The 24,768-nt window shown below is 43.7% G+C and overlaps 1 protein-coding gene across 4 annotated transcripts in view; it reads right to left on the bottom strand.

Annotated features, from left to right (window-relative positions):
- The window catches only part of FHOD3 (formin homology 2 domain containing 3), a 450,944-nt gene that overhangs the window by 131,420 nt on the left and 294,756 nt on the right, over nt 1-24,768 (bottom strand). For all 4 annotated transcript variants that reach the window (XM_027576518.2, XM_027576519.2, XM_027576520.2 and 1 more), the window contains exon 10: nt 13,444-13,688. In XM_027576518.2, the coding sequence (XP_027432319.1) occupies nt 13,444-13,688 (245 nt within the window). The remainder of the gene's footprint in view (nt 1-13,443; nt 13,689-24,768) is intronic.

Below are 24,768 nucleotides of genomic sequence, written 5' to 3'. Positions count from 1 at the left end.
TTCAGTAGTTCTGCATCAAGAGCTATCACCCAGCCTCCCAATGTCCACGTTTCCTCACCTCCAATCTGATCCCCACAAGGAAGACAGGCATCTCCTCAGAGGTGCATGGCTAAGGCTTGCATGTCAAATAACCACCAGACCCCATGCTATGGTTTCCAAGGTCCTGCAGGATGTAACCTGCTTGCTGTGCAACCTCATCTCATCTCTGTGGCACTTGTGTCCCCAGTCCATGCTCTACAACCCTGTCTCTTGAGACCCTTATTGGTTACCCGGGGACAACAAGCCCTTTCCTCCCTTGCCACTGAACACGCATTCCTCAGCCCAAGGAGTTCTTCTCATCTTTCAGGATTCAGGCTAACTGCCTGAGGAGACATCTTGGACCACTCCAATCCCACTCTCCTTTTTTTCTAAAGAACCTTTTAAAAATGAGTATGTAATTACAGGAATACATGCTTCCTTCAAAAAAGTATAAGACTACTGATAAAAGTTCCCTTTGATCAGAGATAACCACTGCTATAAATCTGGTGGGTAAATTTCCAGATTAAAAGAAAATTTAAACATATATTATCCTATAATCTTTTTATACAGTAACTGATACAGCAAGAACTGTAGTACTTCTGGTAGGGTACGTTTCTTATAGCTGCTGGTTGCATTCCATAATTTGCCCATTCCATGTTTTCCTTAGCTAGCCATTCCCCAATTCTTTGCTCTTACAAATGATACTATAATGAAGTCCCTGCCCATAGCTTTGTGCCCTTCTGCGAGTTCTCCTCAGGGGTATGTCCGCATATTCCTGTTACCCTCTACCACCCAGCCCTGTTTGCTTCCTTCAAAAGCCCTCTTCCAAAGCTGCACATATTTATTTACTACGCTGTTTATGCACACACCATCTGAGGCTTCCTAAGGGTCATTTTCACCATTGTATCTCAGAATGTGGTAGATACAAGAATATAGGAGCTGGATGAAGAATGAATGAATGAATGAATGAATAGGATTTTGCCTTCCTTCTGCCACACACTCAAAGCAGCCATCCTAACATCAAGGCTCAAAAATGTCAATATTAAGAAGTCCATCAAGGTGAAGTCACTCTGAAATGAGATGCTCAGGACTGGGGGATTTCTCTTCCAGAGGTTTGGTGGCTTGCTCATTGACTTACATACACAAGCTATCATGATGTGGACCCAAGCCCCAGCCATGTTTTTACAAACACAGTGGTACCTCATCTTTGCTTGTTTTTTTTTCCCCATTCCATGATCTAAATTATTTACCTTTCTATTTCAAAGGCAGCTTTACAAAGCTTGATACAAGTAAAAAAATAAAATAAAAAATAAAAAAAATAAAAAGTTTTTCAGTATCTTCTCAAGTCCAGTAAGTCAGTATTGGTTTCAGCCTGGAGGTCTGCTGCTGACACGGGTCACTACACCCTCTGTTCCCCTCATACTCTGTCCCGTCCAAGACCTCTCCGAGATAGATGCCTGCACGTAGCGGGCTCTGACCGGTCCACTTCCTCAAGGGGGCTCATCTCTAGCCATCTTAATCTCATATTTATAAAACTAGAACCACACAGTTGTGGGGCGGGGGGGTGCAGGAAACAACACCAAACCTCTCAGGAATGAAATTATTTCTCTGGGGGCAATGTGAATACCATAGTTGAATATTCCTAAAGTGTGATGTAAGTGTCTCTGAATTCCTTTCTGAGTTCTTGCGTCTTTGGGAAGCATGCTCTCTCATGATCATCAAAAGGCATTTAGGCTGCAGATACCTGTCCCAGATGTGCCCAGCCTTCCTTGAATTCTCCAGGGCACTCTCGGTGGGCAAGGCTGGCTTCCCTTTTGGCTGGGCTCTGCCTCTGCTCCGAGGAAAGCAGGATCTACTGGGGTGGAGGTAGGCGCTTGCAGTCACTCATTTATTCTAGTTACTTAATATGTTCTCTGTGGGGCATTCTCATGCTTAGCACTTTACCTGGTTTACTCCTTGAATTCTCAAAGGAGTCGCTGAGGTAGGTACTAGTATTACTCCATTCATAGATAAGGAGCTGAGGCACAGAGTGGTTAAGGAGTTTCCCCAGAGTCACGCAGCTAGTAAGCAAGCCAGGATCTGATTCCAAGTAGTCCAACTCTAGCATCCAAGCTCCTAATCTCTATGCTATCTACCTCTGCTATGATCATTTCTCTGCAGGGTGGGGGGGGGGGGACCTTTTCTATGTAAGGACTAGAAGAAGCCATTAATCCTTCTTTCTTCCAGATTCCTTCCTGAACATCAATGTCTCTTCTCACTGCATTCGTGTGCACAGTGAGTCTGCTGGCTTTCACCCCTTGCTCATCCCACCAAGGTCCCACCCCACCAGGAGGAGATGCAGTGCAGGGCACCATGCGACATATTTGGACCACGACTATACTCCGTGTTAATTCTGGTGAGTCTCTGAACCATAAACATTACCTCACTCAGAAATAAGGGTTTTTTCCACATGAATCCGATGCTTCTGTGATCACAGTCAGTGTGCTGAGCACGTGCTGTGAGACAACAATGCCATCAGGCCGGCTCTCCCTCTCTCTTTGGGCCTGTCCCCTTCAATTTCCAAAGCCTATTCCCAAAAGGCTCCTTTGCAAAATGCTTCACCAGCTGCATCTCTGGCCACTCTTTCTTTTCTCACCAGGTCTGATTTCACCTCCTGAGCCTACATTTCCCGAGTCATTCAGCCTTTATGAGTGAAGAGTTACCACGCCAAGCTTCCTCCACAGACTCTTGTCAAGCAAAGGTAATCACATTCCTCCTTGCATGACCGGATCCAAACAGCTCACTCAGTAACCTTTAGAAAGCCTCCGCTCCATGTCCAAAGGCATCCTGGGAATCGCAGGAGACAGAGAGACAGAGGCTCACCCTCCAGAAGGACCACCCACACCCTCACCCGCACAGACTACAAGGAAAATCAGGCTTCTCCAGAAAGGGCTTTGAACATCCAGAACGTGGAGGGGAAGGTGCACATTATAGGAAATGTGCTGTTTGCATGGGTCAAGGGGAAGCAGGCTGGACACTGAAAGAAAATTCCCAGAGCAAGTCAAAGATTTAATGAGAAATGAGAAGCTTTCCTTCTCTTTGAAATGTGCTCACTATGGCTCTCCCAGTAAAGGCTGTCTCTTCCTGAAACGGCACACTGAGGCGGGCCACCCTAGCTTGAAAAATATTCACACTTGAAGACAACCGATTTCAAGGTTCATTGACTTGGCAAGTAAGGGAGCTTCTCGCTTCCAGCATTTCACAAGATGATGAGCCTACACTTTGCTTTCCAGGGCTTTATCCAGTCGCTGCTCCTCTCACTTGGTTTCTCCCCGGGTTATGGCGTTTAAGCCCAGACTTCAACCATCACCTACATGTACCTGAGTTCCAGAAATGTCTATAGAGTTTACTACGGGAAGTTGTACTTGTGACCCACTGACACTCACACTTAATGCCCAAAGCTTGCAAAGTGGCCTGACAGCCACTGCATGATGCTGGGCCAGTGGCTGCCTGGGAATCACCCAGGCTCTTTTTTCTCACCATGCAATCCAGTCACCGTCCTGCAGATAATGCCCTCCCTGTCTCCTCATCTGCTCCTCCTCGCCACTCTCCCGGCCACTGCCTGAGTCAGGCCCTCTCCCGGCCTGTTACCACTTGCTCTCCGCTCTTCCGAGTGGTCTCACGGGCACGCAACACTGATCACACATCACTTCAAAATTCACTGGTAGCTCTGCTCAGTTTTAAGGATAAAGTGTAGCCGATTTCTTCAGAACCTAGAAAGATCCCCAAATTCAATTTGGCAAAGCTCCAAGTGTATGCAAGTGTCGGTCGAATCACTACGTTGTGCACATGGAACTAGTATAATATGTCAATTATACCTCACATTGAAAAAAGCAGCAAAGTCCAAACCCCCAAGAAATCTGCAATCCAGTCACAGTGATGTTTTGAGAAACCAGAGATCCCGCCCCAGAAATCAGAAGGAGCTTTACAAAGCCACCGCTTTCTCAGGTTTCAATGCCTCTGCCTTTTCTGGGTTCTACCAGTTCCAAGCTCACTCCCCTTTGCCCCCCAGCACTCTCCTCTCCTGTCCACCCCCTTACTATTCAATACTTGGGAAACCAGAAAGAGCCTCTTGGACACCAAATGGTAACTCTGAGTCACTGGCTGTATTCCAATCATACCTACCTCACAAGGTCACATCCCTTGTCGGTGAATCCCATTTATAACAAATCATTTGCCATCAGATAAATCTTCCTGGTAGTCACTTGCCACTCAGGGTACCAGCGGTTGTTAATCTGGCTGTTGTGAAATCCTCTAGCATGTTTATGCCAGGGCACACAATCTTCTCTCCAGCTTGCATCCATATTTATTTAACAATTACCTTCTTTAATAGAACAAAACCCAGGAAAGCTCCAGGGCATGGAGTGACTGTAATAATAACAGTGAGCTAAGCACACATTTGTGCTGCCTCTCTTAAATCACCCACCACCCTATTAAAGAGGTAGCATCATCGTGGGTTTACAGGGGAGAAGACCGAGGCCAAGCCTGGCAAGGAAGCGCAGTCCGAGGCTGTGAAGATCTACCCTGTGCTCTCAGCCACCTCAGCTGCAGCTCCTTTACCGCACTTGGGCAAACCTTCCTCCAGGAGCCAGGACTGAGCAAGTCACCGAGTTGTAGATCTCGCGGGTTAACGCCAATTATACAACATCTACTCGTCTCACACTCTGCCCATCAATCCGTTGTTCATTGCTGTTTCCGAGAGAGAGAGTTAGGACTAGTCTGCTATTTCTGCTACTGACCCTGCAACTAATCAGCCGAGAATTCTGTGACCCCTGGCCATGAAGTCCTGTGGACCAGGTGTGAGACAGACCAGAGAGTGATGCACTGCCCTAGAACTCGGCATGCAAACACGTCTCTTCCCGTCAAAATACGGGAAGATGAGCTCGCCCACCCTGGTAAATGTTTTCATAATTAGGCTCCCCTTTGCCCACTGTTTCCTGTGGCTGGTGGAGAGGAGCCAACACCCCTTCCTACTTCTGCAGGAAAATAGAAAACAACTCCCTCACCAGTTGCCTCCCTCCAGCTCCCACTCTGAAGCTCAGCCCCAAGGCTTGGCTCCCACCACCCACCGGGCCACTAATTGGTACACACAAGGTATGAGCCCCCAAAAGGTGAGGACAGCCTAGCCTCTGATCATTGTTACCTGTAGCCTCCTCTCACCCAGATGAATTTCTGTTCCTATACGTTCCTTCCTTCCTTTCTCTAGCACAAGATAATGGCTGCTTAGTTACGATAAAAGAGGAAGGCTTGTTCCAATGTTGCAGTTATATTGCTCTGAACATTTTCAGAACTCCTTAGGAATCGTCTTCAGTGCCAATTTTTGAGAAAAACAAGCAAATCGGTGTGATTATCTCAAGATCAAAATCTAACAGTGACTATAAACAATACAGCTCATTAGGATTACCAAGTCACAGTAAATATTTGCTCTGAATGATGTTTTGCTTTTTCAACAAATCTGATTCATCCTCAAAAGAGAAAGTTGTTACTGTTGAGCGTGTTCTGTAGGTTCAGAGCATAGTCCCAGGGATATTTGGTTCTGAGCACATGCTCTGGACTAGGAATGAATGGGTTCAAACTCAACACCTGTGAGATCTGGGGCCCGCTCTTTAAGGACCTCTGTGCCTCAGTTTCCTCACCTGTAAAAAGGGGAAGATTCTACCACTCTCTTCATATAATTCACAATACATGCAAAACTGCTTAACACGATAGTGAGCACAAAGTAAATGCTCTGTAGGTGCTGACTCCTGAGATCACTGCCTATCTCCTAGATAGTGAAGGGGGAATAGCAAAACATCCTCCCCAGACAATGTAGAGGTTGGTTAGAAGGAGGATACACTTTCCTGAATAAGCATGCCACCTAAAAACTACACAGGAAGAGACTAACAAATTGGACACCTTAGCAATATATTTTAATGCATACACCAAGAAACATCAGAAGTGGAAAGATATTTAATAGACAAGGAAAAAATATTTGTGACATAGTTGTCAAAAATTATTATCTATAATGTATAAAGGATGCTTACATTCTACCTGCTTTTGTATCTGAAAATTTCTGTATTAAAATAGAGTAGCTGCTCATCAATTAAAATGGACAAACCATTCAGGAGACAAATGAGCCGAGGATATGAACAGGCAACATTCAGGAAAGGAAATTTCAACATCCAATGAGGCAATTAATGATGAACAACCTTAATAGTAATCAAAAAGTACACAGTGAAATGCTGAGGCACCACATTTCACTCTTCAAAAGTATTAAACTTCTGAACAACTCCTAACACCCAGTGCTGGCGATGGTGTGAGAATATGGTCAGTCACGTGCAGAGGGTGGGACAGCAAAGTGATATCACCTTTTTGAAGGCCAACTGTGTGATATCAATAGTTAAAATGTAAGGTCCTTTGATCTAGAATCTCACTCCTAAGAATCTCTCCTACGAATGCTAACATATGTGTACAAACACATGTGTGTACGCTCACACCAGAAAGTTTAGTACTAGAAAAAGAAATGGGAATCAAGCCATAGCAAAATGAATAAAGGCATCCTGTTTTTATAGTCTACCCATATAATGGAACACTAAGCAATAACTTTTTTAAATGTACTGACATAAAAATCTGGAAGTAGTAATATAAAAAGATGGCAACGTGTATTTGATAGTTGCCTATTAACTGCCAAGTACCAAGGATATTTGTTTTATTTCTGTGGAATCACAGAAAAAAAAAAAGCATTTGAATAAAATGGTGAAGGTCAGGGACTCTGGAGGCAGACCACTTGAACTCTAAAACCAGCTCCACCACAAGCTCTGAAATCAGTCCCACCAACTGTGGGACTCTGGACAGTTCCTTTAACTCCCTTTGTCTCCGTTTCTCCTCCTGCCACATGGAGATCCTAACGGCACCTAGTAATGCGATAATGGCAAAAATGGACTTAGTACATTGAAGCTCTCAACATAAGGCCTGTTAGATAATAAGGTGCCCAGGAAAGACAAGCCACTGTTACAGCTGTTAATTGCCATTATGGTCTCCTTTGCATGGTATGGTCCAACTAGGTCTATTTTATACTACATAGTTGGTACCACATCTTTACATTCTATATCATTTTTATTTGAAAACAGAGTTGCTATGTGGTCGGTGCTCCATATGTGCCTGGGGCCATATCTAAATTGACTCTTTGTAGTGGAGCCAAGCACCCCCTCCCATGCTTCAATACTTCCATCCTAGGTGGGGATGGGGAGGACTTGTGCAGACTGAGTGTTCCTCTGCTCTTTAGGAGCCGCAGCCTATTCTCCACCAGCAGGTTCAGACTGAGCTCCTGATGCTAGGGTCCACACCCCATCTCCACACCATACCCAGCCTGACTCCTCCTCCCTGAAGCGCAGGTGGACTAGCTATCTCCTGGTCAATACCCGTGGCCTGTAACCCATGAGGGCATGGTCCCTCTCAGTTTCCCCTGCTCTGGGACCTGCCAGAGCCAGGCCATATCATGTCCCTGCTGCGTGCGAATCAGGTATGCACGCAGTCGAACTACTGTGTCTGGTCCCTCCCAGCAGCAAGCTCAAGGCCTGGCCCCAACCCTTATCTCCCCCACTGGCCGGTTGACTTCCTTATCACTTTCAATTTATTAGAATAACTACTTTGGTAAAACATATATTAAGCCTTTTTTTTTAATTTTTATCTCTCATCTAACTTACATAACAAAGCAGAAATTCTTGAATTCAACTTTATTTCTTGATCACCAGTTGATAATACCACCAGCCAAAAGGAGAACCCTCTGGGGTTGCTCCTTCTCCGTACTGACTCCTCAGCTCCACTCGAACATCTGTGAGCATTGCGTAGTCAGAATGACTCTAGTGAGCTTGTCCCGTGTTCCTATTCCTCCAAACAGATTCCTGAGCCTGGCTGCAGAACAGCCCAACTTCTGTTATAGAATCACTGCTTGATCTTGCCGCTTTGTAATATGGTTGGTGTCACCTGCCATTATGTCAATTTGGGGGAATGTGGTAGGTACAAAGCTGATTGGAATTGAGTATACTGGGCATTTGGATTACTGAGAAAATCATGAGGTCTAGTCAAACCTTTGGTTTCCCCAGAGGGTTCAGCATATTCCCTAAGAATTTTAAGTGTAAAACTTTGCTAAATGAGTTAAAACAAAAACAAGCAAAAAAGGGACTCCACTTCCCGTACAGTAGCCAAGAAATTTAAGAATTCTATTCTCTGAAAAAAGTCAACTTTGACCCATGCACATGAGCGTTTAAAGGTAGATCCACAGATTTCCATGTGCTTCTAAGAAAGACACCCCCTCCTTCCAAAAGTCAAAATGCTCCCTACCTTGGCATCATCGCAAGGATGAACAGAAAATTACAACCAATTACTTGCTATTCCTTAAGGTGGGGTTTCTCAGATTCAGCACTACTGATATTTTAGAACAGATAATTCTTGGTTGCAGAGGGCTGTCTTATGCCTTGTGGAAAGTTCAGTAGCATCCCTGGACTCCACCCACCAGGTGCCGACAGCACGCCACACACCGATCACGGCAACCAAACACATGTCTAGACATCACCAAATGTCCTAAGGGACAAAACCACAACCTTAATGGGAACACTGGCACTGATTCCAGGCTGTTTCCACCTCCTGGAGCAGCCCAACCTTTCCTGGACTTATCACCAGATTCCCTTCTGCTTGCTAGCTCTATATGTCCCCTCATCTAACTCATCTCCTGCGTTTTCCAATCCCTTCAACCATCCATGGTGCCCTGAGAATTTATGAGCAGCTCTCAGCAAAATCCCTGATAGTCTCAATGTCTTCATGGACTATTCCGTGCTCCCACCCTGAACTTAGCACGCTGTTCCCTACAGCCCTCTCCTATGGCACGATAGGCTCTTCTCTCATGCTCCACATACCCCTCTTTGCCAATTCCTTGCTAACCCCACCTTAAGTGGGGTTTCTCAGATTTCTCAGATTTCCCTCCCAACCTCCCTCTAGAAACCCAGCCCTTTAGAACTGGGGCTGGCCAACGATAGCCTGGGGGCCAAATCTGGCTTACCACCTGTTTTTATATAGTCTGTCTGCTAAGGATGGTTTTCAGATTTTTAAATGGTTGAAATACAAACCAGAAGGATATTTCATGACATGGAAAATTCCAATCTCAGTGTCCATACACAAGTAAGCTCATTTGCTTACCTGGTGTCTCTGTTTGCTTTTACAAAGGCAGAATGCCGTTGAATGATTGCAACACAGACTGTCTGACCTGAAAAGCTCAACCTATATACTACCTGGCCTCTGACAGAGAAAGCTTCCAACCCCTGCCTTTGAGGCACGTGGCAGCAGTCTGTGCCATCCGCTCCCAGCCGGCTGTCATCATCTACTACCTGCCAGGTCACTCTTCCATGTGTTTTAAAATATACACAGGACCAAAGCCTGGATGACACAACCGCTAACGTTAGTGACTGAGTCAAGTTCAAAATTACCTCCACGGGTTGGAATGTTGTGTGGAAATCAACAGGATGAAAGGTTTCATATATTAGGTCCCATGCAATATTCATTATCAGAGCGACTGACATACAGAGCAGGAAGAAGACCTGGTGTGTGCTGACAGAGGTAAGAACCAGGATGAATAGGAAAACACTATGGGGAAATTTCATCCATGTAATGGAATACGAAACAATAATAGAGCTAGAATATTATGGAGTGCATTTAGGTCAGAAGACCTTCCTCATAAACAGAAAAGTTCAGGGATAGAATGGGGTACCCCAGAGAGGAGAGGGCCTGAGCCTGGAAGTGCATAGAAACGTCTCCTGCTCTAGGGCTTAAGACTTTTTTTCTCCTAAGATTATATACTATTTATCATTTAAACCAGTGACACTGGTTCTTTTGCTGATTTGATGCTAAAAATATTTTTTTCTTGGCAAAAAATGAAAGTACCAACATTTTTCTTCCTTCCAGTGCAAAGATGGAAGTGCAAAAATAATTTATATATATATTTTTTAAGAGAGAGCGAGTGAGCACACACAAGCACGGGAGGTAGTGGGCGAGAGGCAGAGGGAGAGAGAGAGAATCTTAAGCAGGCTCCACGTCCAGCACAGAGCCCAATGTGGGGCTCCATCTCACAACCCTGAGATCATGACCTGAGACGAAACCAAGAGTCAGACGCTCAACTGACTGAGCCACCCAGGCGCCCCAAAAGCATCTTTTGTGACTATGTGTGCCATAATGAGCTTTATCTTTAGACTTAACATTTTAAATTTCATTTTTGGCGTACTTGGGTGGCTCAGTCAGTTAAGCGTCCGACTCTTGATTTTGGCTCAGGTCATGATCTCAGGGTTGTGAGATGGAGCCCCACGTGGAGCCTGCTTAAGATTCTCTCTTTCCCTCTGCCTCTGCCCCTCCCCACTGCCCACCCCTTGCGCTCATATGCTCTCTCACTCTCTTTAAAAAAAAAAAAAAAAAGATGTTTTTAGGTGACAGATGACCAATAACCAAATAAACTCATACCTTATTTGATAAATACCTTATTGATAAATGCTCAGTGCAAGTTCTATTTCTTAAGAAACCAAAGCAAACCAAACTGTGCTTGGAGTCTTAGCCCTTACTGGAACTAAAGCATAGCTCAGCCGGCTTAAGTCATAAGAAGTCTTTGAAATTTTCTTTTCAGCCCTTTGAATTTTTATATTTACATCAAAAAAATATACCTACATAGTATGTAAATAAAATCCCTTCTCACTCAGTGACTATGCTTAGGGATGGTGGGTTGGGAAGTGATTCTATGTGATTTGGACATTCAAAGACTAGGGCCAAAGACTCATGTTTAACCCAGAGCTCAGCCCCTTAGTCCTGAGATCACCACAAGGCACCAAGCCCCTGTCTTCTCACTTGTAAAATGAAGATTAAGACTCCTGTCCCGCTAGATCCTACAGAGGATCATCATGAGAATTTCAGATGATGTTAAAGGACCATCTGAGTGGAGAACGCCATATGCATTTTAGGGCAACATGAATCTCTAACCTCTAACATGTTCCTATCATCTTCTTTTCAGAGGCATTAGTTGGGTCAGAATGAAAAAATCCAGTCTAGAATTCCTATGTGGCATATGCAAGGCATGTTGCTATAAGTCAGCGGTGAGTAGGGCCAGAATGCTCACACAGATGAAGAACAATCTAGGTGCGGCATGCTTCTGCATCTTTCAAGGTCCATGGGGAGTCTGACACAATGAACTACTTGATTCTAAGGTACTTTTTGGAGCCACAGATGTTGAGCAGGTGACTAAGCTTTGCATGCAGGGACCACTTCCCGTTGGGCTTCTCGTCACCCTTTCCCTCCATGCCTCTCCCACCTCTGCCAAAACTGTACTCTTGTTTTGGGGCCAGAGGGCAAAACCCCTCCAAAAGGCTTCATGGATGAAGCCACCTCATAATTAATCTGTAAAATGTTATCTGTCTTTACAAGCAGGAAAGTTTACCCCTCTCAAATAAAAGCTGTAAATTTATAGACCATTTCTGAGTTACAAAAACTCAGTCCTATTTGAAGAGAATGAGACAAGAAGCATGCAGAGCACCACGTGTGGCTTCCCATTCCGGATCCCCCCCCCGAAGCCCCGCACCCCGAAACCATGAACTATGCCCATGATGGTCCACTCCACTGCTATCGTCCTTGCCAACCTGTCACAAGGCATGGCCATCTGAGCTCACAACGTGGGCACCTTTGAAAAGAAACAGACCAGGAATCTACAGGACACTAGTTGGATGGAACAGGAGACCATCAAGTGCTGCTGACAAGGACTCCAAATGACTGTCCTCAGCATCTGGGGTGGTTTTACATATAGATTTTCAGCCCACTGAATACACTTCTCTCCATGTTAATTTCTAAAGCCATTAGCTACGAGCAGTGCTGAAGAGAACTTTACGTGCCCTTTGAGCACTTCCTAAGTTTCTTGAAGATCTTAGACCACAAGGGGTAACATTTATGGTAGACGTTCTCATACCTCAATCTGTTTAGAAGTTTTGGTCTTCCTTTCAACAGAGCTTGTTCTACACAGACTCTTAGAACAATCTGTAGATAGATAGCTACGTGGTAGAGAAGGATGTCAAGGCGGAGAGTGGCTTGCACATCACTCTCAGACTAATGCCTTCCTCTACTTCTGTGACAGGAGGTGCCCAAAGGCATGGTCAGTTCATCCTCCACTGATTCCATGAGTACCAGACTACTCGGGGCACCTCTCAAGATGGGGGCAGATGTTCCCTTAGGGGTATAGAGGAAGGGACATATCTTGATCACTCTCTTAAGGTCATCCAACTTATCCTGGGTTAGTTTCTTCTTCACCAGGCAGCCTCATGACCTACACGTGGCTCCCAGGTGGATCTCCATGATGACAGAAAATGCTTCAGCCAAATGAGGTAAGCAGAGCTCCCATGTGCCAGCAGGAGGAGGTAATGAGTTGGCAACCCTGTGTACCAGTCAGTCCAGGTGGACTGGCTGGCATGCACTGGTCCACAGAGCTCCATCATCCTAGTGAATGGACAGCATTCACTTGGGAAGATATCGGTGGACCCAGACTCCAGAACAGCATGGCCATCCATTTTGTTGCACCTCTGCTTTATAGAACCATTTCTCAGTTCCTACAGATTTTGTCAAAATTTATTACTTTGTGTGTATATATATAATTTCTCATGAGATTGTCAACCTTTTTATTCCTTCCTATCTACCTTCCTCATTCTTACTTTCTCCCAACCCAGCTGTGAGCTTGAGAAGGGCAGAGATCAGACCTTGTATCTTCATGGCATCAGGAAGTCCTGGTCTAGAACAGATACTCAATAAAAATGTTTGCTAAATGACTAAAAAAATGATGGCAATAGCATTTACTGAAATTTACATATCTATATATTATCTACTCCTATAAATATAAAATAATGTATATGTACATGTTTATATTTATATATTTTATCTATTTAATTCACACAGGCTTATTCTATTTAAAATCACCCTCAACTATGCCTTGCTACAAGTATCTCAAGGCTCTAACGATCTTATATTTACAGGATGGCACACCATTTGTTTCTAGTAAACGTTTGTGTTTTGGATTCTTTTCCATTTGATAAAGCACAGATTTTCTGAACAGATATTAACCGAGATATGACTATAAAAACACAATGTGTGAAGAAGGGCTCCTGGGGTTAAAAGATCAAATCTATGCCTTACCCCCAGGGCCACCTTGCCTGCGGACGTTCTAAGGGCCTCTGGGGCGGTGTTTTAAGGCTAGAGAAGAGATGGAGAGCAAGTCAGGGGAGGCTATGTGGCCAGAAGGGAAGGGCGGGACGGTGGTGGGTACCTGCGGGGTTGTGACCCCTCCCACCTCTCCAGGGTCCCAGCGCCCCTCACAAGGGCTGGGGCAATGCTTACTTTTCACAGTGCTCTCCGACTTGGCTGGGCTTGAAGCCGGGAGCCGACTGGGAGCAGGGACTGGTGGGGGCCGACACGGGACTGCTGGTGCTCTGCACCGAGTGCCTGCGGCTGCGCCTGCGGTCCAGGCCCCGCTGCTCGCCCGCGCCGCCGCCGCCGGAACACACGCTGGCCCTCCTCCGGTCCCGGCGCCCGCTGGGGGGCGGCTCTGCCGTCTCATCGCCATCCTCCAGCCGCAGCGCCACCTGGAAAAGCAGAGAGCGCCCAGGGCAAGGTCACACTTGACAGGCTCACAGAGACCTCAGGTGTGATCTGCATTTCACGCTCGCTCTAATGAGACTTCCCACTCTTTCCATCCTAACTCAGCTTCTCTGCAAGATCTTCACAACCACAGGCGTGCCAGAGTGCAGTCTGCAAACTTAAAGATGCTTGCCACTGTCTATTTTCCCAGTCAAACGGGTAGGAAAAGGCCAACAGATATCCTGAGGAGGTCTGAGAAGTACTCCGCAATTAGACAGGCTCTTTACCCTGGAGCCCAGCACTGTCCTTTCTGGGGCTGCATCTCGCCTGGCCCACCCTTTGCTCTGCTCTGGTCCAGGAGGTGAGGTCTGTCCTGAATCCCAGCTGCAGGGAGCCCTCAAGTGCCTGATCATTCCTGAGCTTGCTTCCCAACAGAGCACAGCAAGGATCCTGGTCAGAGGCAAGAGCCACAAGAAGCAGGTGAACGGAACTGGCCTCACCCACGGATCACCGCACGGCCCAGTGCAGCAGCAAGGACCGCCTACGTCAGTGCCTCCACTTGGCACTGCGGCTCTGGGCCTACCCCCCTCCCCCGGCCGGGTCCCCGGGGGTGGGGGTGGAGCCTGAGGTGACACTAGAGAGCCTGCATATGCCAGTCACAAAAATATATACCAGAGATAGGCTTCACCTCTACATTCCTTTTTTTTTTAATCTCCTCTTAAAAGTAATGCATATTTGTGCAGGAGAATAATTGCTTTACACTTTGCCACTTTGGATTTCACGTGGAAACCTGAGGCAGCTGGCACCACACCCCCATACCACTGCCCTCCTCCTGAGGGTATTTTAGTCCTGCCCCTCGTTGGCACCCTCTCCCGAGGCCCAGCTCTACCATCCCTTAATCTCGCTTCGTCCTGGATCCTGCTCCGTGGCCGCCTCATTTTAGGTTGTGACACCACCTGCCTGTGCATGGCTCCCTCCTTACCCGTGCCCACTCTTCTCGGCCAGGGGTGACGCTCACCTGTGTCGCCAGCTTCTGTAAGTGATTTCTGTGCCTGCCCTCGCTAAAACTAGACAGTCAGAAAAGCACACGCTGTCGATGACCAGACCTTGCCGGCATGCTGGCTATGCCACTCACCACCCAGGTGTGACCTGCAGCTAATTACTTGCTTTTTCTCTAGCTCGCCCCAGGAGGATAATAGGATTGCATTTGTGGGATTGTGGTAAGAATAGCTTCTCTAAAGATGATTTATGTGGCTGGTACTCAGTAAATAGGACTATCCTTCCCCAAGCAAAGCTGTCAGGTGAAGGGGCCCAGGATGCCCACAAATTCCCCCATTGCCTGGAAGTGGCAAGCCTGAGCCCGTCCCAGCCAAGTCCAGCAGTCTCTCTGAACCGGCAACCGAGGAGTTCCACAGTCCTGCATCCCCAAAGGTGCCGATTCTCCGGCCCTGCAGGTACCCTTGGTCACATTTCACAACTCAGTCCTGACGGGTGAGAGAATGGACACCCAGATTGGCTGACCATGCAATGTGGTTTTCCTATCACCTGTCTATAGAAAACCAAGCAAGTACAGAATCAGTGGTCCCCTGTGTCCCAAGTTTTGGCACCTGTGCTCATCTAACTAGGTGAGCTTGACTCTGTCAAGGCCAGGTTGGCCACTCTCATCCCGCTTCACAGGGATGAACACCTGGGACAGGTGGCCTGTTTCACAGGGGTGTACCCTTCCCTTTATCCATCCTGTCTCCAGTTTCCTCCAGCTCCAGCTTTTGGGTAAGATCGATTTAGTGAAAACTCTATCTTTGTGCCAGATACATTTTATAACACATCCTCAGATATGGGGGACAATTTAATAATATTTTGACTATTTGTTCTCCCAGAATTTACTAGTCTGACATAATTTTGGGAGGTTTGAGGTAATAACTGATAAGAGTTCAGAAAACGCGCTGTTATAAAATGTCATTGGGAAAAAAAATAAAAATATCATTGGAAAGTCAGTTTCCTAGTAGTCTCCCCTCCAATATCACTGCAGGAATAAAGAAAGAAATGATGCTTTTCGTTAATCACAGTTATCATCTCAACATTAACACTTTAAATGGCATTCTGTGGGAAAGTTGGAGACTGACTGTACATCTAATGAAGGACGGTATTTTTAAATATTTCTAACCAGTTTTTTCCCTTCATTTGTAGATATAAAAATTCTAGACCATTTGAACTTATTCTAACCTGAAGTATTGATTCTGCTTCTTATTAAGCACACATTTGGAATGATAAGATTAGGAGATAAAGTAGAGTTCAGATATTTCTAATTCCTTGTCTAACCTCAGAGATCCAAGGATCAAATAGCTTGCCTCTCACAGCCCCTTTCAGAGAGGAGCTTTGTGCTCTGTGAGCACAAAGCAAAACCCACTTTAACTGCCTTTTGTCAGAGAAGATGGAGACAATCAAAAAGTTTAAATGAAAAGAAAAATCTGGAAAAATTATCAAAGCAACCCCATAAAACAAATTTTAATGGGGGCTTTCTAAAGTTCAGAGCCTCGGCAAAACATCTCTCTCTTCAAAAAAAAAAAAAAAAGAAAAGAAAAGAAAGGGGTGCACGGAAGGGTAGTTACAGAGCACAGAATCCCAGTCGAGTCAATGGCAGCCTCGGACTTCATAACGAGCGAGCAACTGCATAACATGAAATTTGGGCCTGGTGTTCACTCATGATTTTGTTTTTACAAGAAGAATCATAGAATCACCAGTATCCACTGAAGACAGGAAGAGAGGCTTTACTTTCCCCACGCAAGGCTACGGTGGCAGTGCCCAATTCTTCAGATTCTAGGGGGCACAACAAATTAGTCAGGAATATGCAGAACTAGCAAAGGCCTGGAGAGAACAGCACTTACCACACCTCTTACTCCAAACCTCCAGTGTCAGATCTAATTCACTACATGCGCAACGAGCGTCCTCCACCAAACCCAAGATGAGATCAGTGATGTCCCAGAGAATCTCTACAATCTCCCTAATGAGGAAGCGTTTCACTTGCTGGGCCTCTCAGCAAATATCTTCTAATTATTTTAATTAAATGTAGAACACTGTTTATACACTAAAACCCAGATGAGGAGCAAGCGGTTTCCAAATCCAGCACTGAATGCATGCTTGCATACTCAACCCCACCTTACAAGGAAAGCGGTTAGAAGCAGTTTAGGGTGCTATGTGTGACAGCTTCCATCCATCGTTGAGGCCACTGAAGGATCTGGACACTCTCTTCAGGCTTTTTTTATTATGGAAATTTTCAAACATACACAAGGTATGAAAGAGTGTGTGCAGACTGCGATGTGTTTATTATCCCTGATAGTCCAACAAGTACCGACCCCATCCAGTCTTGTGTTATTTATACTCCACTCCCCTCCCCCAACCCCAGACTTTGAAGTAAATCCCAGATCATATCATTACATCTGTAAATATTTTAGTATATATCCTTAAAAGATAAGGATTTTTAAAAATCATAACCACCATACCACCGTTCCACTTAAAAGAGTTTCTTAGTATCATCAAATATCCAACAATGTGAACATTTTTGATGGAAGTCAAAAGCTACCACATTTCTTCAAGTTTATATTATATTACTACTAACATTGTGACAGGCAGCCATCTTTACATACTAAATACAATCTTTCTCCATATTGTTATCTCATACCTTCTTTTTAATCCTATACATACACATCCACACCCATCCACCTTGGTTCAGCTTTTACGTGAAGTCAATGCTTGTGCTAGTACCATTTCAAGAAGCAACTATACCAATGGCAGCTTGTAGGAGATGGTCACAGTGCTAGGCTCCCAGAGAACCATGCCTCCCTGTTTCCTCACTCTTGTGTAGCCCCCTCCTACATTGAGCCCATTTTCTATGGGACTTGCTTTGGTCAATGGGACATCAGCAAACATCCTGCAAACAAGGCTTGCAAAGTGTTTGTACATTGGGATTGGCCCTTCTGGAAACACTACCACCATGTGAAGAAGTGCAGGCTAGACTGCTGAAGACACAGAGCCCAGCCAAGAGCCAGCACCCAATGCCGAACCAAGTGAATGAGGCCATCTTAGACCATGCAGCCCCAGGCAAGCCACCAGATAACTGCAGCTGCATGAAACTCTCAGCTAAACCAGGCCTAAATGTCTGACCCACAGAATCATGAGCAAAATTGCTGTGTTAGCCCACTGTTCTTGGCTTACTTACTATGCAGCAAGAGTAACTGATATACATTTTAAAAATCACCTATGACATGAAAGGACTTTAAGAGATTGGATGTATTAGTTAATTATTCTTAACATTAATAGCTACCTCTCTCTTTTAGGGACTCTGGACCCAATTCCAACACTGGGGAGTCAAGCAATTCTCGGACACGAGCAGGGTGTCTAAGAATTAAACTCAGTTCAACTCAGTTCTGACACTATCTCCCCAGAGCTAGCATAAAAGACTCTAAGTTACGAGTTTTTACAAGACTGCCCCCCACTACCTCCCACCCCAATTCAGATGCCAGTCACAAGCTCCAGGCTGTTACCTGTGCTTCTGACCAACCAGACTGGAGGTTCCATCAACCTCCTCCTTAGGTTCAATGAAATTGCTGGAGTGGTTCACAGAACTCAGGGAAACACTTACTTACATTGACCAGGTTATTAAATGATAGGATAAAACATATAAATCAACAGCCAGATTAAGAGATACATGGGGCAAGTTCCGAAACAAAGGAGCTTCTGTCTTCATGGAACTTGGTGGAATGTAGGAGCATTCTGCTTCCCCGAGAGTGGAAGCTCTCCATAAAGGACCAAAGAGCTGTCCTCTTGGGTTTTTATAATGTAGTCATGATTGACTAAGTCATTGGCCACTGGCTGATCCAACCTCCAGCTCCTCCAATCCCAGGAGGTCAGGGATTGGGACTGAAAATTCCAACCACTTAATCACATAGTTGGTCCTCCTTTGGCAATCAGTCCCCATCCTTAGTGCTTTCCAAAAGTCACCTCACTAACATAACAAAATATACCTTTATCACTCTCAACATTTAGGAAATTTCAAGGGTTTGGGGAGCTGTGAGCCAGAAATAAGGATAATGACCAAATATATATTTCTTAAAATAAATCATGTTATCACACTCTCACCCCCAAAGTCTTCAGCCTTAATACGCTTTTCCATTACCAGGACCACATTTTTAGAACAAAAAATTAGAACATATAATCTGATAAAAGATTTCGTATTCTGATTTGTGAATTTATGTATTTGAAAACTCATATGAAGCTATAAAAATTAAAATGAATTTAATTAAACAGGAATTAAATCACTTCTCTGAAATGGAATTAAATTACATTGAGTTGGGCCTGTCCCCAAAAAGTCCAGGACATGTGGTCACCAGATATCCTCTACTTTTAGGAAGAATTCTAGAAGGCCAACCAAGTTTTCTGCAATTATTTGAAAACATTTGTAGTCTTTTGTGAGGAAAAGCCTGGCTCTGCTTACAGGTCTCCTTGCTGCCCCTGCATATACTGAACTTAGTTGTCCTGTGGCAGTAAATATTTTTCAAAACATTCACTTTCAGAAAGTAATAAAAACCTTGACTCTGCCCAGTATCTCAAGTATCAAGTTGTCACCTTAAGATAATACTCAAGGCATCTTTCCTTTAAAATAGCTGCATTCTGATTATGATTAAATCATGCCCTTCCTTCAACCTGGCATCTGGCAAATACAGTCATAAAACAAGTGATATTTAAGAGAGACCTTCATTCGAGCACTTACTGAATGTCTACTCTTGACAGGCACACTGCTGGGCCCTGGGGCCAAAGAGAGAAATGAGACATGACTCAGAGTAGCAGCTCAAAGGAAGCCAGATAGACAAGTACGTCCTGAGGACTGCTCAGTCCAACGTATGGTCATAGCAAGTTCTCTTTCATAAGTTGTGAGCAAAGAGCAGGGGACAAGCAGCAGGAACTCCTTTTATCTTGTCACGAAGGCCTTGTGGGTGGGGGGACATCTATGGTGACTCCTACAAGAGTAGGAATCTGCCAACTGTTGAGAACAGGAAGAAGAACTCTAGGCAAAGAAGAGAGAGTAAAAGAAAACCCCTGCCCACCTCCACAAAGATCTGCCTTCCATGTTCCAGAGACAGGAGAGAACTTCAGAGACATCGTAGGAGTGGCCAGAGACAATGCCACAGGAGCATAAAGGGCACAAACCGTGTAGGTCCCTGTACCAATTCAAGGTGTTTGGGCTTCATCCTGCTGGCCACAGAAAAGGTTTTTCATGTATTCATTCACTCATTTGCTTACCCGAGTTTGTTCTCCTAAATGGAAGAATGGCGTAGTCAGATCTGACTTTCAGGAGGGTTCTTTTTTTCAGTTGCTGGGAGTTAGGCAGGGCGAGAAAAGAGAGAGGCCTCCATGGGGTGTAGCCCCTGCAGGATGCCAACCTCTCCAGGCTCAGATCATGCTGCTCTCCTAGACTCTATCCCTCCAGTCATATGCACCTCTTTTTCACCCTTCACACCTGTCAAGCCAGAGCTCCTCCACCGCTTTGCCCTCCATCACTGTCTTTCTTTAGGTCATCTTCTCAGAAGGGTCTTCCCTGCCCCCACCCTCACTTTCTCACCCCTGCTCCATCCTGTCTCTCCTCATAAACCTGTTTGGAGCTTCAGATTCTCAGCTTATTCATGAACTTGGCCACTGTCTGCACCCCATTAGAGTGTGCACTCCTTGAAGGCAATGACCTTGTCTGTCTAGCTCACTGCTATGTCCTGGGGTCTGGAATAGTGCCTGGAACATAGTAGGTGCTCAATAAAGTTGTGCTGAATAAACAGATTCACAGAAGAACAAAGTAATGAGGAGATACTACAATAATCCAGGTAAGAACCAACAGGACCAGAGCTAGGTTGTCAGCTATCAGATTTCTAAATGGGGGGGAGGGGGCGGCCAGAGGGGGGGGAAAAAAGAGTCTAGGATAGCTCCAGGTTTGTAACATGGGAGACTCTACTGCTTATAGAAATGGAGAAATGAACAGATGATACAGGATTTTTATTTTCTTCATGGGAGAAAAATAAAGTTCAGTTAGGGCTGGTTACATGTTATGTGCAGCTTCCAAGTAGCTATGCCCAATATAGAGTGTCCCAGGCACCATTTTTGTCCCTCTGTAGTATTACATTTAGTTGCTGGAGGAATCAGGTACTTGCTTGTCATAGACTACAGTTTTAAAGTTCCTTGGATGGAGACAGAACTTCTCTATGTATTTTTAGCCCCAGCAAAGTATATGATATATAATAGGCCCCCAAGAACGAATGTAACACAAGGAGAGAAGCAGGCAGAGAAATAGGCAGCCATGGGCCTTGGCAAAAGCTCAAGGTCAAATATCAGCCACCAGGCTCAAAAGCTGCTGAACTCACTGGGTAAATCGGAACAGGCCACACAGACTGAGATAGGAGGTCTGGTAAGGAAACCCAACACTGAAAGGGAGGTCAGAAAAGGATCCAGGGGAGAACACTGAGGAGGAATGATCAAAGAGATATCCTGGAGCCATTGGTACATTTAGCCACCAGAAACACAGAAACAACACACAAGAGTCATCTCATGAACACTAGCATCATTCTTTCAAAATGCTAGCAAAACAGTGATGCCCAAGCTGATAAAGATGGCATACAAAAAGAAGAAGAGGAAGAGAAGACGTGGACGGAGGATGAGGGGGAAGCCAATCTTACACTTAAGAATATTTTGTACAAATCCTAAATAAGTTAGTAATAAACAGAATTCCAACAACATATTTTAAGAAAGAATACATCATCACCAAGTGGGTTATAGTCTAAGAACATGAGGATGGTTAAAAAAGTAGAGAAATGAATTAAATAACCAACTCAAAAGACTAGAAAAAGAATAACAAAGTAAACTGAAAGTTAAAGAAGAAAATTATAAAGATAAAAAGTTGAAGAGGAAGGAACGCCTCCAAACTCATTTTGAGGCCAGCATTACCCTGATGCCAAAACCAGATAAAGACGATGACAACACACACACACACACACACACACACACACACACACACACACACACACACACACACTACAGGCTAATATCCCTAGTGAACATTGCTGCAAAAATCCTCAACAAAATATTAGCAAACCAAATTCAACAATACATTAAAAAAATCATACACCATCATCAAGGGGGATTTATTCTAGGAATGCAAGGATGGTTTAACATCCACAAATCCATCAACATCATACATCACATTAACAAAGGATAAAAATCATATGATCATCTCAACAGGTACAGAAAAAGCATGTGACAAAATTCAATATCCATTTATGGTGAAAACTCTCAAAAAGGTGGGTATAGAAGGAAATATCTCAACATAATAAAGGCCATACATGACAAACCCAAAGCTAACATCACACTCAATGGTGAAAACTGAAAACTTTTCCTCTAAGATCAGGAATAGACAAGGATGCCAACTCTCATCACTTTTAATTAATATAATATTTGGAATCCTAGCCACAGCAATTAGGCAAGTAAAAGAAATAAAAGGCATCCAAATTGGAAAGGAAGAAGTAAAAGTATCACTATTTATAGGTGACATGATACTATATAAAGCCCTCAAGCCTCCACCAAAAAAAAAAAAAAAAAATTAGAACTAATAAATGAATTCAGTAAAGTTACAGCATATAAAATTAGCATACAGAAATTGGTTATGTTTCTATCTACTAACAATGAGCTATCAGAAAGAAAAATTAGATAACAACCCCATTTACAATTGCATCCAAAAAAATACCTAGGTTAAATTTAACCAATGAGGTGAAAAACCTATGTTCTAAAAATTATAAAACACTGATGAAAGAAACTGAAGATGACACAAATAAATGGAAGGATATACCATGCTACTGGACTGGAAGAATACTGTTAAAATGTCCCTACTACCCAAAGTAATCTACAGATTCAATGCAATCTCCATCAAAATACCAATGGCATTTTCACCAAAGTTGAACTAATAATCCTAAAATTTGTATGGAACCACAGAAGACCCCAAATAACCAAAGCAATCTTGAGAAAGAAAAACAAAGCTGGAGTTATCAGGCTCCCTGATTTCAAACTATACTACAAAGCTACAGTAATCAAAACAGTATGATACTGGCACAAACCCAGATACATAGATCAATAGAATAGAAATAAACCCATGCCTACATGGCCAATAAATCTCTGACAAAGGAGGCAAGAATATACAATGGAGAAAAGACAGGCTCCTCAATAAATGGTGATGGGAAAACGGGAGAGCTACATGCAAAAAAAAAAAAAAAAAAAGAAACCGGACCACCTTCTACTACCATACACAAAAATAAATTCAAAATGGAGTAAAAACTTGAATCTAAAACCTGAAACCACAAAATTCTTAGACGAAAACACACAATAACTTCTTTGACATCAACCTCAGCAGTATCTTTTTGGACCAGTCTCCTCAGGCAAGGTTAACGAAAGCAAACATAAACAAACAGGATTACATCAAACTAAAAAGCTTTTTGTACAGTGAAGGAAACCACCAACAAAGCAAAAAAAAAAAAAAAAGGCAACCTACTGAATGGGAGAAGATATGTGCAAATCATACATCCAATAAGGGGTTAATATCCAAAATATATAAAGAACCTCCAAAACTTCCCAAACAACCCAATTAAAAAATGAGCAGAAGACTTAGACATTTTTCCAAAGAAAACATACAGATGGCGAGCAGACACATGAAAAATGCTCAACATCACAAATCATCAGGGAAACATATCAAAACCACAGTGAGATATCACCTTACACTGGTCAGGATCAGCTGTTATCAAAAAGACAAGAAATAACATGTGTTGGTGAGGATGTGGGAAAACGGGAACCCTTGTGCACTGTTGGTGGGAATGTAAATGGGTGTACTCTGGAAAACAGTACAGAGATTCCTCAAAAATTTAAAAATAAAACTAGCATATGACCCAGCAATCCCATGTCCGGGTATTTCTCCAAAGAAAATGAAAACACCAATTCAAAAGAGGCATAAGCACCCCTGTGTTTATTGCAGTTTTATTTATAACAGCCAAGATATGGAAGCAACCTGAGTGTCCACTGACAGATGAATGAAGATGTGGTATATATACACACTGGAATATTACTTGACCATAAAACAGAATGAAATCTTGCCATTTGCAACAACATGGATGGACCAAGAGGTTAAAATGCTAAGCAAAATAAGTCCAATAGAGAAAGACAAATACCATATTATTTCACTTATATGTGGAATGTAAAAAACAAAACAAACCAACAAAACAGACACGTCGATACAAGAAACAAGGTGTTACCAGAGTAGGGATGGGCTCAGAGGGCAGGGGAAATAGATGAAGGGGATGGGATTAAGAGGTACAAACTTCCAGTTATAAAATAAAAAAGTCATGGAGATGTAACGTACAGCATAGGGAATATGGCCAATAATATTGTAATAACTTTGTACAGTGACAGATAATTAGACTTATCCTGGAATCATTTCATAATGTATAAAACTATTGAATCATTACGATGTACACCTAATAGGATATTGTATGTCAACTCTACCTCAATTTTAAAAACAAGTATTGAGGGGCACCTGGGTAGCTCAGTAGGTTGAGCATCTGACTCTTGATTTTGGCTCAGATTGTGATCTCAGGGTTGTGAGACTGAGCCCTGTGTCAGGCTCCAGGCCACATTCAGTGGGGAGTCTGCTTGAGATTCTCTTTCTCCCTCTGCCTCTCCTCCCTGCATTCTCTCTCTCTCACTCATTCAAACCAAATAAATAAATCTTTAAAAAGTATTGAGCTACAAACAGAAAAGCAGTGCAAATCATACATAAGTCAAAATTATTATTTAAAAAACCCCAGCAAAATAGACCAACTACTTGCTCATCTAGAATTACAAACAAAAATTATGAACTATCAAAGGGAAAATATCTACTGAAACAGAGGAAATCAAAAACATTCATAGGAGATTATTTATACATCTCTTTGCTAATCCATTTAAAGTCCAAAAGAAATTAATGATTTCCTGGTAAAATATAATTTAGCAAAATTGATCCCAGTAAAG

Source organism: Zalophus californianus, chromosome 14 (genome assembly GCF_009762305.2).
Source record: "Zalophus californianus isolate mZalCal1 chromosome 14, mZalCal1.pri.v2, whole genome shotgun sequence".
Lineage (NCBI taxonomy): Eukaryota > Metazoa > Chordata > Mammalia > Carnivora > Otariidae > Zalophus > Zalophus californianus.
This window is presented reverse-complemented; position numbering and strand designations above follow the sequence as displayed.